General features: G+C 42.5%; 1 protein-coding gene, 1 long non-coding RNA gene and 2 other non-coding genes across 4 annotated transcripts; 3 read left to right on the forward strand and 1 right to left on the reverse strand.

Annotated features, from left to right (window-relative positions):
• The first annotated feature begins 41 nt into the window (after positions 1-41).
• On the forward strand, positions 42-124 carry trnal-cag (transfer RNA leucine (anticodon CAG)). The gene has a single exon. It is a non-coding gene; the product is annotated as a tRNA-Leu (tRNA).
• A 271-nt stretch (positions 125-395) lies between these two features.
• Positions 396-477, forward strand: trnas-uga (transfer RNA serine (anticodon UGA)). The gene has a single exon. It is a non-coding gene; the product is annotated as a tRNA-Ser (tRNA).
• Positions 478-9,692: 9,215 nt separating this feature from the next.
• LOC116362233 (crescerin-like protein che-12) lies at positions 9,693-16,695 on the forward strand. The gene is made up of 7 exons (XM_031816577.1): positions 9,693-9,764; positions 10,651-11,228; positions 14,353-14,904; positions 15,372-15,531; positions 15,943-16,066; positions 16,265-16,370; positions 16,522-16,695. Exons 3-7 carry the CDS (start codon positions 14,422-14,424, stop codon positions 16,693-16,695), a joined length of 1,047 nt encoding a protein of 348 aa, XP_031672437.1. The 5' UTR covers positions 9,693-9,764; positions 10,651-11,228; positions 14,353-14,421.
• Positions 16,696-19,037: 2,342 nt separating this feature from the next.
• LOC116362232 (uncharacterized) lies at positions 19,038-22,359 on the reverse strand. Its single transcript, XR_004207746.1, has 3 exons — positions 21,639-22,359; positions 21,203-21,333; positions 19,038-20,878 (listed from the first exon to the last, which is right to left on the reverse strand). It is a non-coding gene; the product is annotated as an uncharacterized LOC116362232 (long non-coding RNA).
• Between the last annotated feature and the right edge of the window lie 745 nt (positions 22,360-23,104).

The following is a 23,104-nucleotide window of genomic DNA, read 5'->3' on the forward strand; positions in this document are numbered from 1 at the left end:
ACCCCATACTCTTTAACCCGATACCCAGGTACTGTGCTGTTGTCAGGATGGCCGAGTGGTCTAAGGCGCTGCGTTCAGGTCGCAGTCTCCCTTGGAGGCGTGGGTTCAAATCCCACTTCTGACAGTTGTTTAGTGCCTCTCAGGAGTCATGCTGCTTAGCAGTAATAATAAGATGATGAAATAACAATTTATAATAAACACTCTCAAATGAAAACCTTCTGGAGCTGACCAAAGATCAAGGAAATTAGAAAACAGCTGTACTTAATAATGAATGAGGGGAACAATTCATTTTATTGCATTATAATGAGTTAATGAGTTACTGCATTGTCTTTCATTTGTAAAATTATCACTTTCTGTAGGCTATGCCTGGTGGCCCATTCACTGCTGACAAGACTGTTGTTGTGGCCGAGTGGTTAAGGCGATGGACTTGAAATCCATTAGGATCTTCCTGCGCAGGTTCGAATCCTGCCGACAACGATATTGAATTTTCTTGACCCCTCCGGAGTTTGAAGTTTAGTCGTGTTTCTTATACCAATCATATCCTCTCAGATCTCCACAAGTACATAGGGATTAGTTGTCCATTTGGGATAGGATCCCACCTCACACCTTTACACACCTGGTTATCCATCCTTCTAGCTCTATAGGCCACAGTAGCATAGGTTACAGGTTTGTAGTCAAGCCACAGATTTCAGGTGAGATCCCATGATACACTCAACAATACAACAACACGATTCTCATGAATAATCATTAAGCCATTTTCTAAGATTTCCCCCATTTTGACATGTGGAAACCTGTTGTCACTCTTACCCTGACGGATAGCTCCAGACACTTTTTTGGTCCTATCTGAGGCATTTTTAAATTCATGTCAAAATGGCCATATTCTGAAGACACTCTTAAAGTCTGCAGGGTAATCGAACTGGCCACATCTAAAGTCAAGCCACAGGTCACAGGTGAGCTGCCTTGTTAAACCCTAAAAATAAATAATAACACGATTGCGTTGAAAATACCCATTAAGCCATTTGTTAAGATTTCCCCCATGTGGACCTGTTGTCACGCTTACCCTGATGATTGCTGATATTTACAGACACTTTTTCAGTCTTATCTGAGCAATTTTATCATTTATATCAGAATGGCCATATTCTGAGGCCAGTTTAGCGTTCATTCAATGACGATTTACTACTCTTTTCCATTGAAGGCCATATTGAGGTTAAATCAATGACTGGAGTTTTTCATTGATAAAAACAAATGACTATTGAAAGTGCAAGTCGGTATCGTGCATAAATATAATGGTCTCTGTGGTGATTTTAGAAGGCTGTGCCTATTTCAACTTTTTCCCCATACTCTTTATCCCGATACCCAGGTACTGTGCTGTAGTCAGGATGGCCGAGCCGTCTAAGGCGCTGCGTTCAGGTCGCAGTCTCCCATGGAGGCATGGGTTCAAATCCCACTTCTGAAAGTTGTTTTGTGCCTCTCAGGAGTCATGCTGCTTAGCAGTAATAATAAGATGATGAAATAACAATTTATAATAAACACTCTCAAATGCAAACCTTCTGGAGCTGACCAAAGATCAAGGAAAATAAGAAAACAGCTCTACTTAATAACAAATGAATGAGGGGAACATTTCATGATGTACCAATACTATTAATGTACTGGTACCGAATACAAAACATGAGTGTACAAAACATTCACAGTGATGATGGCCCATGTTGACTCCAATGCTTCCCACAGTTGTGTCAAGTTGGCTGTATGTCTTTTGAGTGGTGGACCATTCTTGATACACACGGGAAACTGTTGAGCGTAAAAAATACAGCAGCGGTGCAGTTCTTGACACAAACTGGTACCCCTGGCACCGACTACCATGCCCCGTTGAAAGGCACGTAAATATTTTGTCTTGTCCATTCACCCTCTGAATGGCACACATACACAATCCAAGTCTAAATTGTCTCAAGCCTTACAATATTTTTTTATCTATACTGATTTAGGTGGATTTAACTAGTGACATCCATAAGGGATTATAGCTTTAACCTGGATTCACCTGGTCAGCATATGTCATGGAAAGAGCAGGTGTTCTTAATGTTTTATACACTCAGTGTAAATTAGTTATTTTCAACCATTAACTGGGGCCTTGTTGAGGCCTTATCTAAGTAAGTAATGGCTGATTGACAATAAAGTATTATTTTGATGTATGGAAAAAATATGGTATGCAATTCCTATGTAGAGAAGGTTCTCTCTGGTAGTTGTTCAATATGACTTCAACTTTTACAGCTTTTACAGGGTACTGTGGTAAAATAGATGTTTAATCTCAGTGTGACTCCCTGTTTAAATAAAAGTTCAATAAAATTTAAAAAACATCAACACACACACAGGATATTTGGTACACATGCTATCACATCATTACATATTAGGCCCTACTGGACCTGCATTCCAGCACCATTCCAGCATCTGGAATTGACACATGTTTGAGGTGGGGCATCAATACATGTGGGGGAAGAGGTGGCTGTCGAATGTATGATTCTGATATGTACAGGTAAGTTTATGTTTGTGTCCGTAATCTGAGGAGTGTTTGAATATGAATGAGCAGCAGTGTTGTGATCTGTCCTATCCCGTCCTTGCAGAGTGATCTTCCTTGGCCTTCCGTGAACTTCACATGTCTCGGTGGTTCCTCCTCAGGAGGGAGGGAGACACCACCACGGGACAGACCCCACACTCACCGCTAGAGATCGAACTTCAGACTCCCTCCAAAACCACTGAACCCCTCAACACACCGAAAGAGTTTATGATGCACACCCTTAGAGGGAGCCGGAACAGGATAACTCCCTCCACCCTCACAAAGACACAGATGAGGATGAACTATCCAATACCCAGTGAGAGAGAACGAGTGACCTCAGTCGAACACAGTCCGAAAGAGGAGGTGGAAGAGGCATTCGATAGAGGAGGAGGTTACCCCAGAGGCCATTCCTCCTGTTCATGTGAGCAAGAAAGAGCAGATGGCTTCTGATCAGCCAAATGGCAGGCAGAGGGAGAGATCATAGTGATTCACACCCACAGAGAAAGACAACCCACACAAGCTCTTGGTTGAGATGAACCACACAGAGGTAGAGGCAGAGGGCTTTCATCGCTAGCCAGTCAGCCTGCCTGCTCTAAATCAATTCAATTGTATTTAAATTCATGTTCATTAAAGATTTTTATTCAATAATTGAAAAGTCCCATTTACTTAATGATCATTTTTCACTGTCTTCAACCCTCAAGAACCAGGGTGAGTCTGGGTCACCCTTTTACTGAGCAAACAGAACTTGCATATCGTCAAAGATCTTTTAACCTTGCTTGAATAAAACAATGCATTTTTTATAGTGAGCAAGAGTTGGGCTTTTTCCTTTTCTACGATGATTGCAAATATTTGGTTGCACCTCAACTCAACGTTGGTTGAGCGCCCTCCGTTTTTTGTTGTCAAATAAGACATGTTTTTTTTAAATGTACAAAGTAAATTATTCAAAGCATCAAAATTGGGATGTGTCCCACTTATTTACACAACCTAATCCACACTTGCAAAGTGAAAGTTTATAGAAAAGTTAAGAAATTAAGTAGTAAACAGAAGAAAAGCAGAATTGAGTTCAATTATAATGTGAATAATTTAATGCTCTATGGTTCAATCCCTTTTCTGCAGGTGTAATGAATAATTAATATTGTTCGTCCTCTTCCTTGTGGCAGGCGCAGCAGCACACTGCCCTCCAAAGTCTGCAAAATAATCGCCGGACTGCCCCTTTTCTAGCTCTGCATGGAACATCCAGTGTCACATCCTTGGTGACGTGTGGGGTGACATCCGGGATGACCACAGCAACATCCTCTGGAAAGGGAAAAAAGAGGATCAGAATGTAAACTAATGCAAACCGTAGCTTTGGAGAAGGACTGACTGGCCAGTTGAAAGGTTCTACTAAGATGTCATGACAAACGACACCTGTCAGAGTGCTCTCTAAGTGTTACTCACCTGCTTGGATGTCAGCTGGCAGAGTGGCGAAGGCATCCATCGTGAGAGTCCTTTCTTCAGGTGTGACGTCCACAACCTCCAAGAGGGAAGAGATGGGCTCTGCCTCTGTATTAGGGGTGATGTCCACCACATTCAGGTGGGAAGAAGCCGGATCTGCCTCTGTATTAGGGGTGATGTCCACCACATTCAGGTGGAAAGAAGCCGGATCTGCCTCTGTGTTAGTGGTGATGTCTTGAACCTCCAGGTGGGAAGAAGCCGGATCTGCCTCTGTGTTAGTGGTGATGTCTTGAACCTCCAGGTGGGAAGAACCCGGATCTGCCTCTGTGTTAGTGGTGATGTCCACAACCTCCAGGTGGGAAGAAGCCGGATCTGCCTCTGTCTTAGGGGTGATGTCCTCAACCTCCAGGTGGGAAGAAGCCGGGTCTGTATTGTGGGTGAAAACAACAATCCTGATGAGCTCTACTACTACAAGGCACCAAGATGTCATCAGAACAGGCATCTGTCAGAGTGCTCTCTATCATTTCTACTCACCTGCTTGGATGCCAGCTGGTAGTGTGGTGGAAACGGCCACCGCGAGCACAGGGGGGACTGGTAGGGTGGCTGCAGGGGGCTGGAAGCAGCTCTGCACCTTGTCAGCCACAAAGCCACAGACAGAGCTCATATAAAAAGGGCTCTGCAGGTCATCTGTGGAGAAGGACTGACTGATTCTCCCGAGGATCGACCGCACAGAGTCAAAAGCAGCAGCCCGGGAGAAAGGGATGTGAGGGGAAGGGTCCTTTAACATGCAGGAGAGCTTCTCCACTACGGCCGCCACCATGCCCACGGCCATCACGCTTATTAGGATTGGGTGCTCTGAATGGCCTTCCTCTGGCTGAAGCCACAGGGCCAGGAGGAGCCTGGGCACCACCTCCACCACCACCTGAGATGGGCTGAGCAGGTTGCTACGGGGCTCATTGGACTGCTCGCCCAGAATGCTTCTCACAGCTTTCTCCACGATGCTGTGGACCTTCGGATCGCTGAAATCAACAATAAGGAGAAAACAAAGGTAAACGATGTGCAATGTACTCACTTAGAACACTGTCTTAGTCTGTTTCTGCGTAGTTCCAGATGTGTAGATAAATGGATCAAGTCATATGCAGGGCAGTACATGGAACTCACATGTCAGCTGGGGAGGTGGGGTGCATGGAGCGGCGGAGCTTGCAGAAAGCCTCGTGCTCTATGTTCATCATTTTTAGGCAAGTGTTTACTTCCCAGGCCTGCAGTATGAAACAGGAAGTCCCATTGGTGTAATTTCACAACAGATCTATTCTGCTGTGCTAACTCGCTGTTGAAAGGCTAGTAAAGAGCTCACTAACTTGTAGTTTGTCTCTAACTCTCATTCTCTTACCAGCCGAGCGAGGTCGTTTCCTTCCTCCAGGGTTTCCTTCCACACCCTTCAAATAAAACACAGATCAATTCAACTTTCCTGGCTTCTGATTTTTCTGTTGTTTATTTTACCCACACCTCCTGGAGTGCTGCTGGTGGCAGGGAATGGGAGTGAATGTGAGTGCTGACGTGGTACTCACCTCTCCCTAAGAGATTTTTTGCCCTGAGACACCAGCCAGTTGCTCATGTGCTCCGTGGTGACATGGGGAGAGACCTGGCCTTGACTCTGGAGCAGCAGATAGTGGACCATGAGCTTCTTCTGCAAGATGAGGTAAGGTGTGAGTCTGTGCCACGAAATACCATATCATGTGCTTTCAGAAGGGCCTCTCGCAACATTTCACAACTGCTCATGCCTCACAATTTGCAAGTGATTATTAAGAACTCTTATGACCACCTTCTCTAAACTGTCTTGAAATACAACTCTTTTTCTGTTGTTTATGTTTTTGTGGGCTGAATCTTACCTGTTTATTGTAATATGTTTCCTCCCAGCAGGCCTGCAGAGTCTGAAAATAAAGGCTGCTTCTACAGAAATCCTTTGAAGATAATGAAAATAATGATGCTTTGTTATGCACATTATGCACAGGCATTTACAGTATGCTAAAATGAATTTATCCCAAGATTACCTTTGTGGGACCATAAGTGAACTCCGGAATGCACCAAACCCTATCCATGGTAAGATGGGGAAGAAATGCAGCGCTATAGATATACGGGATGCTCTAGAGATAACAGGAGTGACTTAAAGTCGCGAATGATCAATGGCTGGAGTCCTCCAATATGCTGCACTTAGAATTGAGTTGTAGGGATGTTTGGCGCAAAATAGAATGTTTACATTCTATTGCCATGGAGAAATGGAATGTGTAGAACCTGTATAAATTGGTATGCTTCTATGTCTTTATTTCGTGAAACATTAAACTCTTTATTTTGTCATAATGTGTATATGAGGATGTAGGAGCCCGTCCAGATTCATGACCCGATTATCCAGGTGCATGTTGCTTAGACCAACTAATCCAACCTTGGTTTCCAAGTTAAATACATTGTTTATATATGCCTATACAATATCTTTATATTATCCACATTGTAACAAAGTGTTTGTACACTTTAGCTATGCAGCTGTAATTAAATTGAAAAAAAAATACACTGAATTATTAGTATTATTATCAAATTATTAACATCCCCTCTTGACCTGGCCGATTTGAATTGGTCCTTGTGTGCAATTTGGTGCATAATATAGGGGAACAACATCACACTGCTACACCTATACAAATCTATCGACCACATCCATTTAAAGCAATGATTGTCAATTGAAAATGTGGTTGTTGTGTTATCCTGTTGTGCGGCTTGAGTGTCAGTCCCCTTAAGCACATTATTCCAATATTTTTCCATGCTCTGAATTGACAGAATGGACACCTTTGAAAAGATATTCGGTTAAAAATAAGAGTATGAATGACAATAAACGTATGACTTGGATTGTATGAATAATAGTGTAGTAAACAATATCGCTCAGCGTAGGAACTTTTGGTGTTTGGAAAGTATCCGTTTTTAGTCTCCATGACACGTATCACTTCGTTGTCTTGTTGGTAATAGTACAAATGCATGACAGTCCGCATTGTAATGATCTAACAGGTGTTTTTCCTTTTGTTTCTCACAATAAACAGACATTTGAGAACGGAATTGCTTACTGTTGTACCTATGATGCACAGACACACAAAAGCTGTAAAGTGTAGTTTGAATAATCAGTTTCAATTATTTGCAGATGTATTCCCTATCATTTACAAATCGAAAGATGTAACATTTGAAATGAATGTGGCAGAACAGTTTAGCATAGAGTTCCTGTGGGAGTCTTCTCGTTCAGTCTTTTTGCCTCCTTGGCCTCGCTTCTCATTACATGGGATTTCCCCAGTGCCAACTTCACATGAGATGGCCGCTGTCTACTGTCATGTGTTGCTGAATGACAGATATCGCTATGCCGATATTGCTGCTGTCCATGGACCTGAAATGTACAATCTTGCCTATTTGCATATGTACGACCGTCCAAACTTGACCCCACACACATATACAAACATTAATGCTAATCTCTCGCACACTTTTGAACATTGCACAACCTGCAACAAGACACTGAAAGATCATTTTATTCCACGTGTGTTTGTGTTTGAATAAAGACCTGAAGAATGAAATCAATGTGTGGATGTTGATTGGACAATGTATATGTGCTTTGCAGAAGCCTTTTTTTTTAATTCCCTGTAGCGTGTATTTTACTGGAGCATGATCAGATTGCTTTGTTTAAACCAGAATGAAGATTTGGTCTGAGAAACTAGGCCGATTATAGCACGATAGCTTTATTTTTATTTTTAATAAGGCAATGTATATATGACCCCCTTTCAAAGAGTCACTCATTTATCACTTTCTTGCAGATATACAGTGCCTTCAGAAAGTGTTCATACCCCTTAACTTATTCCTCATTTTGTTTTCTTACAGCCTGAATTCCAAATGGATTAAATTATAGTTTTTTATCATCTCACCCAGCTACAGACAATACCCCATAATGACAAAGTGAAAATATGTTGTAATTTTTTCTCAAATGTATTGAAAATGAAATACAGAAATATCTAATTTACATAAGTATTCACAATACATGTTAGAATCACCTTTGGCAGCGGTTAAAGCTGTGAGTCTTTCTGGGTAAGTCTCCAAAAGCTTTGCACCCTTGGATTGTACCATATTTGCATTACCATAATATATACAGTACCAGTCAAAAGTCTGGACACACCTACTCATTTAAGGGTTTTTCTTTATTTTTACAATTTTTTACATTTTAGAATAATAGTGAAGACATCAAAACTATGAAATAGCACAATTGGAATCATGTAGTAAGCAAAAAGTGTTAAACAAATCAAAATATATTTTATATTTGAGAATCTTCGAAGTAGCCATCCTTTTCCTTGACCACTTTGCACACTCTTGGCATTCTCTCCAACCTTTTCATGAGGTAGTCACCTGGAATGTTTTTCAATTAACAGGTGTACCTTCTTAAAAGTTAATTTGTGGAATTTCATTCCTTCTTAAAGCGTTTGAGCCAACAGGTTGTGTTGTGACAAGGTAAGGATGGTTTACAGAAGATATCCCTATTTGGTAAAAGACCACGTCCATTTTATGCCAAGAACAGCTCAAATAAGCAAAGAGAAACAACATCCCATCATTACTAAAGACATGAAGGTCAGTCAATACGGAACATTTTAAGAACTTTGAAAGTTTCTTCTAGTGCAGTCGCAAAAACCATGAAGCGCAATGATGAAACTGGCTCTCATGAGGAAGACCCAGAGTTACTTTTGCTGCAGAGGATAAGTTCAGTAGAGTGAACTGCACCTCAGATTGGAGCCCAAATAAATTCTTCACAGAGTTCAAGAAACACACACATCTCAACATGCACTGTTCACAGAGGAGACTGCGTGAATCAGACTTTCATGGTCAAATTGCTCCATTGAAACCGCTACTAAAGGACGGACACCAAAAATAAGAAGAGACTTGCTTGAACCGAGAAACATGAGCAATGGACCTTAGACTGGTGGAAATCTGTCCTTTGGTCTGATGAGTCCAAATTCGACATTTTTGCCTTTCAATGTGTGTGTAAAGAATCCAGGGTGTTTAGTTGGGTCTACTCTTCATTATAAAACTATTTGTTGAATGGTTTAAAATCCATCAGAAGCTCAATAAGTCTTGACGGGGACAGAGCTTGTTTTGAAAGGAACATGGAAGAACCTCAAAGAACATTGCATTTTCAAGATCATGTAACATCAAAATGCATCTTATATTCCTGCCCTGACAGAAAAACCACATGATTTCAACTTACATTTTATGTGAGCACAAATTACATTTTGGAACACAACGTGATCACATTTTCACATGTGTAGTTTAATGTAATCACATGTTGCTTTACATGTTATCACATTATCTTCACATAAGATTACATTAAAACATGTTTTTGGTACACTTCCCGTGTTCATGTGAAATTCATGTGTTTTTTGCGTAAACGCCCTGCAGTTCCACACTCAAGGATCTTAATAATGCTTTAAATGCACATGTATGATTGTGCATGTGTAATGGGTTGAAAACAAAGTCACTAAAAACAGACACACATTTATTATTTATCCCCCCTAATTGTTTCTGTATTTGTCTTAATGAATCTTAATGGGATTTTCTACATACTTTATCGTCAGCAGTCCATCAGGCCAATAGATGGCGCTGTTGCACTGTTGTAGCAGGAGAAACATTAAGTTCTGGTCAAGCGCTCACCATCTGCAGAATAAGGACCAGAACTTTACAGAGGTAAACTGTGTCAGTTCTTTTACTATTACAGGTATGTAACAGCACTTCAAACGTTCAAATATATACACAATATGTAATAACATGCTATTTAACAACTTTGTCAAGATATTATCACGTTAGGAAAGGTTTTGTTTTGGCTTTGTGTCGAACTGAGTGAGAGAAGAACGTGATTTACATTGAGTGAGAGTGTATGTTAGCTTGATGCTAGCTGAGGTAAAAAAAACATTTACGAGTCACAAAGACTATGTTTACTGAGTAGCTGACTTGTACTGGATTTTGTCTAGGAGATTTTTTATCAAGAATCCATTTGTTAGGGATTTCTGAGTTGGTTTTACATGTTATTGGTTGTTTTGTGTAAAATTGTGCTCACTAGCTGGTAAACTAGCCGAGCACGCTCAGTCTGGTGGACTTTTAGTGCATACAGTGAGAGAGAGACGATTTTCTGGAGGTGCCACCATCTTAAAGCTGAATGTAATGTTGTCACTTTTCTATAGAGGTAGAGGTATATAGAGAAACATTCAGTTATTTATGGTTTCATATATAGGTGTTTCTATTGTATGAATGTGAAATACATTGTGGTTTTCATGTGAAACCGTACACTAAGACAGGGTTATTTGTGGAACATTTTTTATTTCTGCTTTAGGTAAAGTGCATTTATGTTGTTTAATTTAAAGTGTGCACTTGTTTGATGTGAATATTTTCAAAGTACTAACAAGAAAATAGACAATTGAACAAGAGAAAAAAATATTCTTCAAAATAAAGAAAGCGGCAGAACTTTGCAGACGTAAACTTGTGTCCGTTCTTTTTACTATTGCAGGCCACCTCAGCTACACATGTACTCTGTCTGCACACGCATCCACGCATGCACATACACACGGACAAACACACACTAATGTTCTCTCTCTTGTGTTTGTCAGCAGTTCATCGTGGCCCTGTAGTTCGCCTCCTTCACCAAAGCTCTGTCAGGGACCTACATGAAGAGTGCCATCACTCAGAGAGACACTTTGACCTGTCCTGCTCTCTCATCGGACTCATAGACAGCAGCTTTGAGATGGGTTTCAACAATAACATTGAGTTGCTTGAGAATTCATGTAGTAAAAACCAGATACAGACTACAGTATGATCCATTTTTTTGTGGTTCAATCAGAGTCTGCTCTCAATACTGTCCAGTTTTATAGTTGTTCCTATTAATTGATTGACTGGCGTTTGTCCATGACTCTACTGTCAAACCCCTCACATGGTTTTATTTGATGCTGTGTTGTTGCAGCCTAGTATCCAAACTGATAAACCATTTTTAGTTGAAAAAAAACAGTGTTTATAATTTGCAATTCCTGACTTCTGTAGTGTTGTGGTTTCTTGCAGGTAACCTGCTGTTCCTGGCTGTGGTCAGCCATTTTGGGGCGAAGCTGCACCGGCCCAGGCTCATTGCTATGGGCTGTTTCCTCATGGCTGTAGGATCCTTCCTCACAGGCCTGCCACACTTCTTCATGGGACGGTAAAACAACTGAAATACTGGTTAAACTTATACTTGTAGAGATACTCCAATGCAGAGGATAGTTTCACTTTAGAAAGAAAGAAATGTATCCAGTTGTTGATTAATTTCAGTTAACTTCGAACTAAAGTCTTGCGTAATTGGTCAGCTGCTTGATTATGTTTTGGGGCCATACATGTTAAGAGAAGGGATTAACTTGTTATGGCTGCAATCCCGTTAACGGGATAAGTGTCATCAACAACCGCTGAATAGCATAGCGCTACATTCAATAAATATTATTAAAAATATTTATATTCATGAAATCACAAGTGCAATATAAGAAAACACAGTTTAGCCTTTTGTTAATCCACCTGTCGTGTCAGATTTTGAAATTATGCTTTACAGCGAAAGCAATCCAAGCGTTTGTGTAAATGTATCGATCGCTCGACAAAACATTAAGTACACTTAGCATCAAGTAGCTCGGTCACGAAAATTAGAAAAGCAATTCAATTTATTGTTTACCTTTGATGATCTTCGGATGTTCTCACGAGACTCCCAGTTACACAACAAATGTTCCTTTTGTTCCATAAACATTATTTTTATATCCAAAATCCCTCTGTTTGTTTGGCGCGTTATGTTCAGAAATTCACAGGAAAGAGCGGTCACGACAACGCGGACAAATTCCAAATAGTTTCCATAATGTCCACAGAAACATGTCAAACGTTTTTTATAATCAATCCTCAGGTTGTTTTTAAAATTATGATCGATAATATATCAACCGCAAATATCTTTCACAGTAGGAGAGGGAAAAGCAATAGCTGTCCAAAATCTGTTGCTCGAGCAAAACTCATGTGACCACTTGATGCAATGTTATGTTTCTGGCTCATTTTTCAAAATAAAAGCCTGGAACTATGTCTGAAGACTGTTGACACTGTTGAAGCGATAGGAAACGGAATCTGACTCAGTTACACCAGCTCCGTCAGGAGGAATGGGACAAAATTCACACAACTTATTGTGGGAAGCTTTTGGAAGGCTACCCATAAAGTTTGACCCAAGTTAAACAATTCAAAGGCAATGCTACCAAATACTAATTGAGTGTAGGTAAAATTCTGACCCACTGGGAATGTGATGAAAGAAATACAAGCTGAAATAAATCACTCTCCTATTATTCTGACATTTCACATTCTTAAAATAAAGTGGTGATCCTAACTGACCTAAAACAGGGGATTCTTACTAGGATTAAATTTCAGGAATTGTGAAAAACTGAGTTTAAATGTATTTGGCTAAAGTGTATGTAAACTTCCGACTTCAACTGTATATATATATAAACTCAGCAAAAAAATAAATGTCCTCTCACTGTCAACTGCGTTTATTTTCAGCAAACATAACATGTGTAAATATTTGTCTGAACATAACAAGATTCAACAACTGAGACATAAACTGAACCAGTTCCACAGAAATTTGACTAACAGAAATGGAATAATCAAAATCAGTGTTCAAAATAAAAAGTAACAGTCAGTATCTGGTGTGGCCATCAACTGCATTAAGTACTGCAGTGCATCTTCTCCCCTTGGACTGCACCAGATTTGCCAGTTCTTGCTGTACCATGTTACCCCACTCTTCCACCTAGGTACCTGAAAGTACACAGACATTTCTGGGGGGAATGGCCCTAGCTCTCACCCTCCGATCCAACAGGTCCCAGATGTGCTCAATGGGATTGAGATCCGGGCTCTTCGCTGACCATGGCAGAACACTGATATTCCTGTCTTGCAGGAAATCATGCACAGAACGAGCAGTATGGCTGGTGGCATTGTCACCAAAACCCTCTAGGGTTATGTCAGGATGAGCCTGCAGGAAGTGTACCATATGAGGGAGGAGGATGTCTTCCCTGTAATACACAGCGTTGAGACTGCCTGCAATGACAACAAGCTTAGTCCGATGATGCTGTGATACTCTGCGCCAGACCATGACGGACCCTCCACCTCCAAATCGATCTCGCTCCAGAGTACAGGCCTCGGTGTAACGCTCATTCCTTCAACGATAAACGTAAATCTGACCATCACCCCTGGTGAGACAAAACCGCGACTCGTCAGTGAAGAGCACTTTTTGGCAGTCCTGTCTGGTCCAGCAACGGTGGGTTTGTGCCCATAGGTGACGCTGTTGCCGGTGATGTCTAATGAGGACCTGCCTTACAACAGGCCTACAAGCCCTCAGTTCAGCCTCTCTGTTTATTGCGGAAAGTCTGAGCACTGATGTAGGGATTGTGCCTGGGAAACATGGGAAACAGTGTTTAAACCCTTTACAATGAAGATCTGTGAAGTTACTTGGATTTTTAGGAATTATCTTTGAAAGACAGGGTCCTAAAAAAGGGACGTTTATTTTTTTGCTGAGTTTATATATATATATATATATAGTATTTACAAATTCACCACATTCATGATTTTATATGGGAATCAAAAAGCTTTCATTGATGTTCACCATGTGCTGATGTGCTCAGCACTGTCAACAGACCCCCATTATGACATCACAATGTAACGGAAGCCTTGCCATGATAAATGGTTGCAAGTTCAAATCCCCGAGCTGACAAGGTACAAATCTGTCGTTCTTCCCCTGAACAGGCAGTTAACCCACTGTTCCTAGGCCGTCATTGAAAATAAGAATTTGTTCTTAACTGACTTGCCTAGTAAAATAAAGGTAAAATTCAAATTAAATTTAATAACATTGCTGGTTCCATCTAAGCAACATTTAATTTCCACTCATTTCTTGATAGATCTCTCACAGAGATAGGTTAAGTTCTTATTTTGAGAGTGTTAATATTTATCATCAATGGCTTATCGAGGGAGAAAATCAAGTGAGTTTGACAAACTCCAAAAAGAGAACTCACAGATGAAGAGTCTCATCGAAAACCTGAGGAAGCAAAACATGGCTTTAAACCAACAGGATGACCAGGACAAGTTTTCAAGTTTTGTAAGGCTCATCAGTTTTTCAAATGTTTTTCCAAAAATATCACTGTTTATTTTGTGGTTTCATAGACATACAGTAGGCCTACATCCATAAAATCTTTAGCTTAAAAGTTTTTTATGACACACTGTGGAAACTATTTTGCCTACTTCTGCTATACATTTCATACTGTACCATTGTGATCCAGGGCTATCAGGAGAGCTACCCAGTCCCAGAGGGCCATCGTGGCTTCATCAGTGATGCCAGACTTCTGCAGATGCAGAGAGCTGAGAGAGAGACCATGGAAGCAAAGCAAAGAAAGATAAGTGCTATCCATGAGAATTATGTCCGGACTGCTCTCATCGGGGTTGGCAGCACCTTCGCGCACCACTTCGTCCCCTCTATTCAGTGCATTCCGTGGCCGAAAGCTCCACCGAGGCCTTTGCCACGAAGGCTTGAGCACATAGCTCTGGCCCCACTGAAGAACGTGGTGGGGGTGGACGGTACCCAAGTTCGACCCGGATCTCACTCTCTGGAGTCCATCCAGGTAAATAAGTCATTCAGCAGCAGTAACGTGTGGCCTGTTCCCGTCCCTCCCACTGGAGCTCCCTCCAAGAGGGGCAAGAAGAAGAAGGGCAGGCGGGGAGTCAAAGCCCTGAAAGTCCAGTCGGATCAGGGCTGTGCTGACAACAACGGACCCATTGACCTGATGGAGGAGGTGAGGGACATCGAGCCTCACCTGAAGGAGGAGGCCTGGAAGGTAGGATGGACTTAGAATTTATTGTAAATGTGAACATTTGCAGTTCAGAATTATACTTGGACTGATAAATTTCCAAAACAGATAGTGGTTCCATGTCTTAAAATCAAATCAAACTTTATTTGTCACATGTGCCGAACACAACAAGTGTAGACCTTACCGTGAAACCAACAGTGCAGTTCAAGAAGAGTTAAGAAAGTATTTACCAAATAAATAATAAAGTAAAAATAAATAAATAATAAAGTAAAAAAATAATAATAATTAAAGTAACACAATGACATAACAATAACGAGGCTAAATACAGTACCGAGTAAGTGTGTGGGGGTACAAGTTAGAAAGGATACTCTCTTTTTGACAGCATGATATAATAGATCCTAGAATACAGGATCTCTCTGTGTATTAGTTTATGTATATACTAGTTCTATATGTATTTCTATGATGGGAGCATTGTTTTCTGGTCTACACCAAAGGTGGTACATGAGGTGAAGGCCATGGGCAGGAGAAGTTTGGGCTCGGCCATGTCCATGGGGGAAATAGCCACCAGCTCTCTGGGAAGCCTGAGCTCAGTGGATATGAACACCCCTGCGGAGCTCCGTGACTACTTGGATGTTGGGACCCCGGTCAAGTTGCGTGACAGCCCACCCAGGCCTGCTCCCCCCCCCTACCAAGCCCAGGAGCAAACAGCCTCGGCCTATAAGGTTCCTTAGCCTGCCAAAGGCTGCCACCGGCTCAGGTCAGTCCCTCTCATGTACTCACACTAATGTAAATTAGACAGGGAGATGAAGCTAGGTAGATTGATAGAAAAACAGTAGGAAGGGAAGAGACACAAATGGCTTTAGCCCAGGGCCACACTTGATTTGCCTGTTTCACAGTGAGATAACCTTTACTCAAGGTTAATTGGACCCTGTTTCTGAGGAGGGAGAGCACCAAAAATATATGTGCTAAATTTAAAATGATATCATAATGAACTAGTGTTAAAAGCTACAAACAGATATGAAAATGAGTAAATACATAAATAAGATGTCTGCTGTCAACCCATAGACAATAAGGCAGCCAGTGAGCCAAAGGGCCAAATAAAGAACCAGGCCAGATTGCAGCCCCTGTCCAACCCAGAGCAGGCCCTGACTAAGACCTTCAAGCTGCTCCACTCTCCCTCTGATGACTGGTGAGCATTCACCCTAGACAAGACCAATGGAGCTAGGCTAAAGGAAGCACAGTGTAGTGTCCTTGGAAATGTAGATTTGAGCTACAGAGCGTAGAAACTTCTGAATTTAAGAGACCAGAGTCCTAATTGATGAACATAATTTTAATGTTTTTGGAAAATGTTGTGGAAAATGCTTACGTTTCTTTCACTGATTTGCAGGGAGAAGAAGATCGAGGGCTTGACCTCTCTCCGTGTGATGGCTCAGAACCACATGGACATACTGATGCCTAAACTCCATGATATCTGCCTTGCCATTATAAATGAGGTAGCTGTATTCATTCACTGCCCTATTCATTCATCTGCACAAATCTGCTACATTTGGAGAACAAGTCAAATTATTGTGTCATGTTTCTGATGTTTGTGGGTTGTACTGCACAACATTAATAGCTGGTCCTGTGCATGTTATTATGATTCAGGTGAAGAACCTGCGCTCTGCAGTGTCTTGTGCTGACAGTGAGGTGGAGGGGACGGCACGCATGCTGCTGCACAAAGCCAGCGAGGCTTTCACTGACCGTTTCTTGATTGCCGTCAGTAAACTGGCTGTGGACCCTTCACAGGAAGTCAGGTGGGAAGTTCCTCCTGTAAAGTAGCTTGCTTCAACATAACAGTTAAGGCCGGGATTCAACCATGGCTCGCTATAGCACTAGATCGCCAACAATGCAGCTTTTAAAAGGTAATTTGGTCTTGAGTCAACATCTGCAGCATTTACCACGAATACAAATTGAAATTGACTTTAAAAGCCACATTGTCGTCTGTCTACAGCATCTATGCTAAAGGGTGTCATGGATTGAATTGCAGATTTTAGGTATTCCAAAACAACCACAGGTTCTCTTGGAGGGGAATAGTAATTGAAAACAAAAAGGAAAAATTATAAACACAAGTAAGTGCTACGTGGCATAGGACAATCCAAGTCCAGGCACCCATGTGGGTTTGAAAGTTAAAAAGCCAAAGCTTAGCGGGGATGTTTGGCCGGGAGGGATGTTCTTCTCCCATCGCCAACTAGCGACCTCCTGTGGTGGGCGGGGTGCAATGCACGGACACGGTCACCAGGTGTATGGTGTTTCCTCCGACACATTGGTGCTTCCAGGTTAAGCGGGCATTGTGTCAAGAAGCAGTGCAGCTTGGCTGGGTTGTGTTTCGGAGGACGCACGGCTCTCGACCTTCGCCTCTCCAGAGTCTTTACGGGAGTTGCAGCGATGGGCAAAGATTGTAACTACCTATTGGATACCACGAAATTGGGGTAAAAATGTAATTACATTACAAATCTAAATGAGTCCAAATATTCCGTACCTGATTCAGTTTCCTTCCATCTGTTTGGTGCCATGAGCGCTACAGCAACACCGCTTAACCAAATAAAGGTCTCTTCCTGGCGCACACTTGCCTTTATAAAGGGTAACAACACCCCAAAATCGACATGTCTTCCGTTTTTCCCAGACCTCAAAAGTGGTTCCCTGCTAGGGTTTTAAACATTGTCATGGACATAGAACATCTAATCGTGTTATATTTCTATTAAAAAGGTGTACTTTTGAGAGCGAAAACCTGCAGAAGCAGAGACAAACGGTCGACGGGGGAAATGTTAACGAAGAATAGGGGCATTTTTTTGGGGGGGGGTATCAGGCAAAAGGGATTTTACAAGGGCTGATTTCAAGGTTTTACTGCTAACCTACAAAGCATTACATGGGCTTGCTCCTACCTATCTCTCTGATTTGGTCCTGCCGTACATACCTACACGTACGCTACGGTCACAAGATGCAGGCCTCCTAATTGTCCCTAGAATTTCTAAGCAAACAGCTGGAGGCAGGGCTTTCTCCTATAGAGCTCCATTTTTATGGAACGGTCTGCCTACCCATGTCAGAGACGCAAACTCGGTCTCAACCTTTAAGTCTTTACTGAAGACTCATCTCTTCAGTGGGTCATATGATTGAGTGTAGTCTGGCCCAGGAGTGGGAAGGTGAACGGAAAGGCTCTGGAGCAACGAACCGCCCTTGCTGTCTCTGCCTGGCCGGTTCCCCTCTTTCCACTGGGATTCTCTGCCTCTAACCCTATTACAGGGGCTGAGTCACTGGCTTGCTGGGGCTCTCTCATGCCGTCCCTGGAGGGGGTGCGTCACCTGAGTGGGTTGATTCACTGTTGTGGTCATCCTGTCTGGGTTGGCGCCCCCCCCCCCCCCTTGGGTTGTGCCGTGGCGGAGATCTTTGTGGGCTATACTCAGCCTTGTCTCAGGATGGTAAGTTGGTGGTTGAAGATATCCCTCTAGTGGTGTGGGGGCTGTGCTTTGGCAAAGTGGGTGGGGTTATATCCTTCCTGTTTGGCCCTGTCCGGGGGTGTCCTCGGATGGGGCCACAGTGTCTCCTGACCCCTCCTGTCTCAGCCTCCAGTATTTATGCTGCAGTAGTTTATGTGTCGGGGGGCTGGGGTCAGTTTGTTATATCTGGAGTACTTCTCCTGTCCTATTCGGTGTCCTGTGTGAATCTAAGTGTGCGTTCTCTAATTCTCTCCTCTCTTTCTCTCTCTCGGAGGACCTGAGCCCTAGGACCATGCCCCAGGACTACCTGACATGATGACTCCTTGCTGTCCCCAGTCCACCTGGCCATGCTGCTGTTCCAGTTTCAACTTCCACCTGACTGTGCTGCTGCTCTAGTTTCAACTGTTCTGCCTTATTATTATTCGACCATGCTGGTCATTTATGAACATTTGAACATCTTGGCCATGTTCTGTTATAATCTCCACCCGGCACAGCCAGAAGAGGACTGGCCACCCCACATAGCCTGGTTCCTCTCTAGGTTTCTTCCTAGGTATTGGCCTTTCTAGGGAGTTTTTCCTAGCCACCGTGCTTCTACACCTGCATTGCTTGCTGTTTGGGGTTTTAGGCTGGGTTTCTGTACAGCACTTTGAGATATCAGCTGATGTACGAAGGGCTATATAAATAAATTTGATTTGATTTGATTTACATGAACATTAGCTAGCTAAATAAGGTTAGCAAGATGCTGCTACACTTGACCGTGGTATTTGTTCATGTTTAGCAACTCCCAATTAGCGCATTCCTCTAGGACAGTCACTTGTGCCTGAATTCAACAAAAAAACAACAACTATTCAGTCAGTGTTAAGAGCAGTTGTTTGAAACCAATCGGAAAGGCAAGCCAAGCTTGCCAGCCGCTCTTGATTTCCATTTGACTGACCATCAGTTTGGCACAACACTGAACTCTAGCCAACCAAAAGGATAACATTGAGTAAAAAGGTGTAGGTAACGCCAACATTAACCTTTTCACACGCGAGTTCCAAATATCTTCAACAGTCGCCTCAGTGGGAGTTGATTTTATGCGCGTGATGTCAGAATGCACTCACCGTTCCAACATGTGGACATTTAACCCACGCTGACCTCAGACCAAGGCACACTACCTGCTAATTTTCTATAGGCCGTTTCAACTTCTAATTTTGCCTCATTCATTCACAAATGTAGCCCATTTCACTGTTGCAGATCATTTCCATTTGAGAATTTAATGAGCCGGACAAACTTTCCTTCAAAAGAAAGCCCAAGCACTTCCACAGATCAAGTATACAGTCCTTGCACATTTATTGTGTTCCTTACAAATAACTGTGGACATGCGTGCATTCTGATCAAAGTGCCTTATTTTCTGTGTAACGTGCTGTCGTTTCTACTGTAGTGTACCGTAAGTATAATGTACTTAGCATTTTATTCATGCTTTCTGATTCTTGCCTAGATTGTAATGGACACGTGTGTAAAACACTTTTGAAGGTGGTACTGAATATGAGCTACAGCTAACGCCATACAATGCAGTCAGGTTATCACGTACGCGTCTGTCAGACTAATGGTGATCTCAACTGGAGTACCCCCATTGTCTTGAATGCACTGAATTCGTTAGTTGATTTGAACACGGCATCAGAGTGTAAACTATGGTACCTCAGGGTTGCCAGATCAGACCCCCTTTCCAGGGATATTTAGCTTAGAAAAACTGTCTGCCCCGCCATTTATTGTTGATAAATCCCCATCTTATTAATATTTCCTGCATCATCCTCTCCATAATACCTTCCCCCAAGGACTTCACCTCCCAAAATGGATTGAGCTATATCTTGCAACTCTGTTTAGCTTTCGTGCTAAGGTTGTATTGGCTTTTTGATTAGTTAACTGTAAACTACTTGTCATGTGTACGCCGTAACAAGTACACAGATTTGTCACATGCTGAAGTGGCCAAACTAAGTTAAGACCTCAGGAAATGGGCACAGTGAACGGCATTCTGGGATTAGGGAGTTCTTGCTTGACAAACATGGCTGCCATATTTTCTAAACTAGATTTACATGTTCCAATGGTACGCTGCAGGGACCAGTCAGTGATAACAAGCATGTGATCGTACGCGCCAGACTCTCCCATAAGTGTTATATTGGGTGGAGATCTGGTGACAGACCGCACATGGCTCAAACCATTGTGACCACTCATGACATATGGATGGGGGCATAGCCACGGTAGCCAAAGTAAATGGCCTGCCAAGCATGATAGGTTGCTAATTACTCAGGAACCACACCTGTGGAATAACACTTGTTTAGGCCCAAAAACAACATGTTACCCATTAATGATGAGATTCCACCGGGGTCGGGAGTCACGGTCCTCGTTGAGGGTGGCCCAGCAGTGGTCAAGCACCAGCGCTACCTTGGGGTCAGAGGACCTGGTCAGCTCCACCTCAAAGTGCAGAGGCTGTCTCAGGTACCTCACCACTGGATAGTCCTCCTCCTGGTGGAACGTGTTATACGAGGCGTCTGGAACACAGAACAAGACAACCGGGGGTCGTGTTCAGTGGGCAACATCTGAACTTGTCCATTAAGAAAAGCTTGTTTATAATATCCTGTTGTGCACCGATGAACACAAGCCATTTATAGCCAACACTACCCCCCCAGAGACCTCTGACAAATTCCCAAATCAGCTCCTCACCGTTACTACATAGCCACACCTGTATATCTCAGAACGCAAGAGTAATATATCACAAGGCTTACATTTTTGGGAATGGTTTTGTAAAGGAGACCTTCCAAGATTCTTTTAGAGGCTAGGGGTCAAGTTGAAATTCTGAATTTGTGCACGCTTACCCTGAACGAGTCTCATTCTGAACATTAGTTGACCCGTCCCAGTCTCTGCAAAAGGCTCGTTGTCAAGCGGCCTGGTCAGGAAGGCCAATGTGCGAGTGATGTTGACCACATAGTAGCAGGAAACCTTTAACCTAAAAAGAGTATGCAACTTCAATAGGGGAAACATGCAACTTCAATAGGGGAAACTTCAAGCAGTGGAGTGGACACACTGATAGTAGAGGCACATTTTCCCTGTATACAAAGTATTGAGCAATTGGTGAAGGAAAAAAAAACACCCTATAACAGCTAATAGCTACAATTGTGATGCGTAATGCACTCATACAGCATGAATTGTTGATAAACTTTGTAGTAGAGGGGAATTGCTTATTACAGCCTACAGAAGCAAACAGTCCATAAATACACAGTACCCATCACCTCAGGATAATAGTCATTTTACCTTCCTGGTGGTGCCACAGGAGTTCACAGTGAAGTGGAAGCAGGCGAAGCGATCATCACTGTAGGTGGGACCACAGGCGGGGTCGCTCAGGGTCAGCTGACCGGGGTTCAGACCGGGAGCTCGCCAGCGCAGTCATCGTTCCGTTAGAGAAACACTCTTGGAGGTGGGGGAGCAAAAGACAGGTAGCCATCAGACCTGGGTTCTGTATTTGTTACACTTAATTGAGCTTGCCGAGCACAGTAGAACCAATGGAATAGCCCTAAATATGCAAACCATGCCCATCTGGTTCTCCAGATTGAATTGAAGAATACACCTGAAGTCGTAAAATGTCTAACTAGTAATTTGTTATGCTAACTATCTAGCAAGAGGTTGCATAGCAACATCATCAACTTCCGGTTGACAGGTGAAGAGCTAGTACACGCGACTGAAAGCATACTGTTCGTTTACAGGTTGGAACAACCTATTTCGTATGTTTTTGCAGTCCTTTTTTGGAACCCTATAAGCTTAAATGTTGCGCATCCTGCATCACATCTTGCGTGGTTCCGCATAATTCTATGGCACGTTATTTAAGTGTCAGCCAAGACGCAATTTACCACAATCTGCCACCATCTACCACAAACGGTGGCTGCATAAGCTCAAAACTTTCGAAAGTAACTGTACATCTGACAACTTTATCAGATGTAACATTTTACTGGTTGTCTCAGATAAAAAAACACTACTACTTTGTTCTCCTGTACCTCTTCTCCCTGCCTGCTTGTTCTTCTAGATTCACCCCTTCCATCTATGTCCCCATCTGTGGCAAAACCACCCCCGTCTCCTTTTCCAAACATTTTCCACCAAAAAATGTGTACAGTCTTGTAGGTAGACTCATCACTGATCCTTTCACCTTCATCCATCTCAGACGTACTCTCATCTGGGCTACCTGCACAGCCTACCTCAGTACAGATGTGCAGATCCACCAACCAAACGCACCACTACATTCACTTCCGAAACCGAATGTTTTTGATCGAACACAACATTTTTAAAATAATAATAATTCAATGTCCAAAGTCAGATTCCGCACTCATCTGGTACATTGTGATTCAAACTGTAGCCCAAATGAGCGTGCTCTGGTATCAATGCTCATCGGGAGAAGTCCTCAACTTCAAAACGTTGTTTTCTACAGCAAAGCTGGCTTACCTTACGTATTCACTACTGCACTTGTTTATTGCAATTGAATGGTAAAAACACATCCAAGAAACACCCACATCAAACCACACCCCCAAGACAATTCTTGTTTGCCTTCAGTCATGGCCGCTAGCATTTCTTAATGAGCATTGATGAAAAACAAGAGCTGTGCTCGAATACCCACACTAACATACTGTATACTACATACTTAATGAGTATATACTGAATACTATATATTATTAGTTCATTTTAGTATTCTGTAAACGAACAGTATGCTTTCAATTGCGCGTTCTAGCTTT

This window comes from Oncorhynchus kisutch, unplaced genomic scaffold, assembly GCF_002021735.2.
Source record: "Oncorhynchus kisutch isolate 150728-3 unplaced genomic scaffold, Okis_V2 scaffold828, whole genome shotgun sequence".
Lineage (NCBI taxonomy): Eukaryota > Metazoa > Chordata > Actinopteri > Salmoniformes > Salmonidae > Oncorhynchus > Oncorhynchus kisutch.

Bases quoted from the DNA above. Each gene is read 5' to 3' on its own strand.
- LOC116362233 (XM_031816577.1), top strand. From the start codon at position 14,422: ATGCAGAGAGCTGAGAGAGAGACCATGGAAGCAAAGCAAAGAAAGATA. The intron at 16,067-16,264 runs GTGAGCATTCAC...ACTGATTTGCAG, and splicing joins CACTCTCCCTCTGATGACTG to GGAGAAGAAGATCGAGGGCT. The intron at 16,371-16,521 runs GTAGCTGTATTC...ATTATGATTCAG, and splicing joins GCCTTGCCATTATAAATGAG to GTGAAGAACCTGCGCTCTGC.